General features: G+C 58.9%; 1 protein-coding gene, 1 long non-coding RNA gene and 1 pseudogene across 3 annotated transcripts in view; 1 reads left to right on the forward strand and 2 right to left on the reverse strand.

Moving 5' to 3' along the window:
• Window positions 1-593, forward strand: part of LOC102755510 (protein FAM24A) — a 1,906-nt gene extending 1,313 nt beyond the window's left edge. The window contains exon 2 of one of the 2 annotated variants that reach the window (XM_006754945.2): window positions 272-593. In XM_006754945.2, the coding sequence (XP_006755008.1) occupies window positions 272-461 (190 nt within the window). In that variant the 3' untranslated portion in view covers window positions 462-593. The remainder of the gene's footprint in view (window positions 1-271) is intronic. The other variant, XM_015557233.1, reaches the window with a different exon arrangement.
• A 2,221-nt stretch (window positions 594-2,814) lies between these two features.
• The window catches only part of LOC107185165, an 11,688-nt pseudogene continuing 9,830 nt past the window's right edge, over window positions 2,815-4,672 (reverse strand).
• On the reverse strand, window positions 4,308-4,666 carry LOC107181418. The gene is made up of 2 exons (XR_001512119.1): window positions 4,518-4,666; window positions 4,308-4,400 (listed from the first exon to the last, which is right to left on the reverse strand). It is a non-coding gene; the product is annotated as an uncharacterized LOC107181418 (long non-coding RNA).

The following is a 4,672-nucleotide window of genomic DNA, read 5'->3' on the forward strand; positions in this document are numbered from 1 at the left end:
CCAGACCCCGGGGCAGCTGACGGGCGCCTGCCCCCGACCCGGGCTCCGCAGGTGGGGCCTCAGCCGCTGGGGAGCCACACTGGCAGCCCCTCTCCCTTCGTGCTGGGTCTGGCCTGGCATCTCTGGCGTCTTGGAGAGCACATGACCCAGGAGCCTGGGCCAGGGCAGAGCTTTCCTCTCAGGCTAGGCCGCCCCACACCCCCGGCACCCTGACCGCGGGCACAGGCGGGCTGAGGGGGTTCTAATCCCTCCTGTGTGTCTCTTTTCTAAGAGCTCCAAAGCTACCGATGTGCTTGGTCTTAAAAAGTTACCCGTCCATGGTCACCAGGGACAAGATCACCGCAGCCTCGTCCATCACCGCCAGCTGCTACCCCGGCCTCCAGCTCTACGACGAGTGTCAGCTGTGCGCTGACTCCAAGTCCCTGCCGCCCGGCTTCTGCGACGTGAGCGAGGGGCTCTGACCGGCGGCCCTGGCGCCTGCAGGGCGACCTTTCTTAGCAGAATGTTTTATTCGAGTCGTTTTATAGTGTCCCCACTGTGGTATGTGCTACAGGACATTCGTGTGCTTTTGAATAAATGCAGAATTGAAAATACCCGTTCCGCCTCGGGGATGTTTGGTGTCGTTAGCGAGCCATGTAATGGCACTGGGCATCACCCACTTTGGGACGTGGAGCAACCGGCTGTAATGTCGCGTGCAGCACAGGCGGGAGGGCGCTGGGGATGAAAACTTCTTATCCCTGCCGCCTCGGGGAAGGGAACGCCATCTCCGGAAGAGACACGTTTCCTGGCGGGACGCTCTGCCTGGAGCCCCTCTGAGACTCAGAACCGGTCCTTCCATTTGCACTCGACGAGGATCAGAACGGATCCCCAGCCTGTGCTGACCGAAGGGCCCGCCGTCCGTCTCCTCCCGGCCTGGAGCCTGACTTGAGCTTTGAAGGGACAAGGTTTCCGGGGGAACCCTCCTCTGGCAGCACTGGCTCTTCACCGCAGAGGCCAGGTCAGCAGGAGCGGAAGGAGGAGGGGAGAGTCCTGGGTGCAGGGCAGGGGGAGCTGTGGACGAGGCAGAGATAAAACCTGGGCCAGGCCGAAACCGGTTTGGCTCAGTGGATAGAGCGTCAGCCTGCAGACTGAAAGGTCCCAGGTTCGATTCCAGTCAAGGGCATGTACCTGGGTTGCGGGCATATCCCCAGTAGGGGATGTGCAGGAGGCAGCTGATCGACGTTTCTCTCTCATCGATGTTTCTAACTCTCTATCTCTCTCCCTTCCTCTCTGTAAAAAATCAATAAAATATATTTAAAAAAAAAAACAAAAAAAAAAACCTGGGCCAGGTAAGGGGCTCCGGGCTTACACCCCAGGCCTAGGACCCAGCTGCTCGCCGACACCCGAGATGTGATACCAGAGCCCTAATGTGCAGACTGCACAGCCCATGCAGCGAAGCCATTAACGCATTCCATTCACACTGGCAAACACTACCTGAGAGACCACTGGGATACTGCTTCCCAATCACATCTCCCGTCAGACACACGCAGAGGAATCTAGCATTGGTTTTTCAGCTACCTGCATCTCTGTTTATCCGTGGTCCTCGCTCTGGGGGTAGCAATGTGGCTACAACCTTGGGGAGGCATTTTCGAAATCAGTGAAGAGACTACACACCAGAAGCTATAAAACTTGACTGGCGGGCTCAACTTGAGGTGAGACGGAACTCTCGAGAATGACAAGGAAATACCCCGTAACTGCGCGCCGTGAACGCCCATGAGCGAGGGAAGGCTGGGCAGGTGGCTGCCGTGTGCCCTCCCATGTCCTCTGTACAGGATCTGGAAATGGAGCAGATTCCTACACAAGCAGAGCTCCAAGGACAATAAAGCACTTGTATTCCCTCATGTGGTTTCCAAAATGGACGCGTTTATTTTTAGATGCAAATACATCCCCTTCAGCACATGCAATCGTTACACTTCCTGACGGCTTCGCCGGCAGTGAGCACGGCCATCTCCTCGCCCACGCTGCCCTCAGGGCACACCCGGTGCTCACACCCAGCACAGGCGGGGACGGGCATCAGCAGGCGAGGGGTGGATGGAGATACAACAAGGTAACCACACTCGCGTCCCGTCCAACACAAACGTCCAGCAACGAACCTCCGCGGAGGGGCGCGGACCTCCCTCCTGTCACCGCGGCACAGGAAGCCAGCGCCCCCCACCGCCCCCCCGCCCCCAGGGACATAGAGGGCCGACCTGCGCCTGTTCTCAGGGAGCAGCCAGTGCAAGTCCGTGAGCGCAGAGGTTCCGACTTACGGATAACCAAAGAGAAAAACAACTATCAAATCCACAGTGCAGTATTTCTCTCCCTCCTAAGATGAGGAAATAAGGTCTTTCATAGATAAAAATACACTTCTATCAAACACACTGCATGGGACAGCCTTAAAAATTTTAAATACTTAAAACAACATCAAGGGACACAAATCTCTGTAAGAGTGATCAACTCTGCAAACAAAAATAACTCCTGACCCGATCACGCTCACACTCAGGCACGGGGTTTACATCACAAGCACAGGGAAGGTCATCCACTCTCAGGTGTGGCACGAGGTCACGTCGCAAGCTCACGGAAGGTCATCCACTCTCAGGTGTGGCACGAGGCCACGTCGCAAGCTCACGGAAGGTCATCCACTCTCAGGTGTGGCACGAGGCCACGTTGCAAGCTCACGGAAGGTCATCCACTCTCAGGTGTGGCACGAGGCCACGTCACAAGCTCAGGGAAGGTCACCCACTCATGCAGCCGGGGTTCACGTCACAAGCACGCCACGTCGCAAGCTCAGGGAAGGTCATCCACTCTCAGGTGTGGCACGAGGCCACGTTGCAAGCTCACGGAAGGTCATCCACTCTCAGGTGTGGCACGAGGCCACGTCACAAGCTCAGGGAAGGTCACCCACTCATGCAGCCGGGGTTCACGTCACAAGCACAGGGAATGAACGCTGAGGTCACTTGATGCAAGTAGGATGCTGATCCTCCAATGACATCGACACGGGTGGGAGCTTTGGGTCGCGTGGTAATAAATAGGTAATAAACATCTGCATGCACGGCGCACGGAGCGCCTATCTCTCTCCGTTGGAGAGTCTGTCTCCAGAGTCGTAGCGCGTGAGCGGCAGCCCCGGGGGCGGGGAGCCGGGGCTCTGCAGCAGGTGCGCCAGCAGCGCCACCTTGCCATCCACGTGCTCCTGCAGGGCGCGCAGCCGCTCGTCCAGGTAGTCCGTCAGCCTCCGCTCCATCAGCTCCAGGTTCTTACACAGAATCTTTTCCAAGTAGGAGCAGGCGGGCGGCTCTCCCATCCCACCACCAAGGCCGCCTTCGCTGGGCGTGGGGACGTGTCCCGGCCACGCGGCGCTCTGAGCCCCACGGAGCCGGCGCACCTGCCCGCACACGTCCTGCAGGAGGGGCAGCAGCTCGGGGGCAGGGGCCGCGGGGCTGTCACTCGGCCTCTTTGGTAAGGAAGACGCCGCTGCGAGCTGAAGGTCGCTCCCCGGGAGAGGATGGCTCTGGGGCGCAGTGTCCCACTCTCCCAGGGGTGCGGGGTTCCCTCCTCCGGGGGGCCGTGCGTTCTCCTCCCCGGGAGCTGTCACGTCTTCTGTCCCGCGCGTCCCGAAGTCAGCCGGGCTCTGAGAGGCACAGGTGCGCAGGTCGGCCTGTCGCAGGTTCCCGAGGGCGCCGAGGCCCACAGGCCCAGCATCCGCCTGGAGGCAGCGCTCCCCAGAACCGCCTGCAGCCGCTCCCCCAGGGGAATGCAGCTTACAACTGCACGGGCAGAGTTAATAGTGCCTTCCTGACTCATGGAGGTAAACGCGGGCTCTCCACCGAGGCTCAGGAAGGGGTCGTGTCCACAGAATTAAGTATCACCTGTCACTTCCCACGTGGTCGCCAACCTGGGGATGTCCCAGGACCCACAGGCTGGAGGCGCCCATACTTCCCGCTTGTGCGGTGGGAAATCTGTGACGCCTGCAACATCTAGACGTTCCGTGTGGAACAAGAGCTCCCTCTGAGCTCCGTCTGCCTCCGTCGTTTGTAGGCCAATAGATTGTGTTTTGGGTCCTCAACTCAACGGGATATATTTTCTCCCAGCAAACAGGCCCGTCCCTGCTGCTGGAACCTGACCACACTCATCAGCTGCTGAGCTCCAGGGGACAGCGTGGACCCCATGGCCTCCACCACGCGTGGACCCTCTCGAGGTCCACCCTGGGCCCCAGAGCAGGAGCGCTGGTGGGAGACTTTGCTGGGACGGGTCGCACGTGCACCACAACTTTACTGACGAACGCACACGGCTTTTCACCAAAGGAGAGCAACTTTATTTTACAAGCATGTGCAGCGGACTCCAATTTTAGACATTTTTTGTGCAAAATAAACTTTCCGTGTTCACTGGTATCCAGCACATTACCAACACTCCTGCCCCTATGGTGCCACAGTACTCCTCTCCTAAGTACACTTCCATATTTCTTGCTGAACTTAAAATGCCCACAGAAGCGATTCCTTCACCTCCACGGGGGTCACAGCGCAGGGAGAGGAAGCAGGACTTTTCACCCGGGCTCTTCTGGGTCCTGTTCAGAATCACCAGGTCGCGGCTGTCAATCAGGGTCGGGAGAGGCCGCGGAGCCCGGCGGCCCGGGGGTCAGTTCCTCGCCGGTTCCTTG

The sequence above is a fragment of the Myotis davidii genome, unplaced genomic scaffold (assembly GCF_000327345.1).
Source record: "Myotis davidii unplaced genomic scaffold, ASM32734v1 scaffold72, whole genome shotgun sequence".
NCBI classification, from domain to species: Eukaryota; Metazoa; Chordata; class Mammalia; order Chiroptera; family Vespertilionidae; genus Myotis; species Myotis davidii.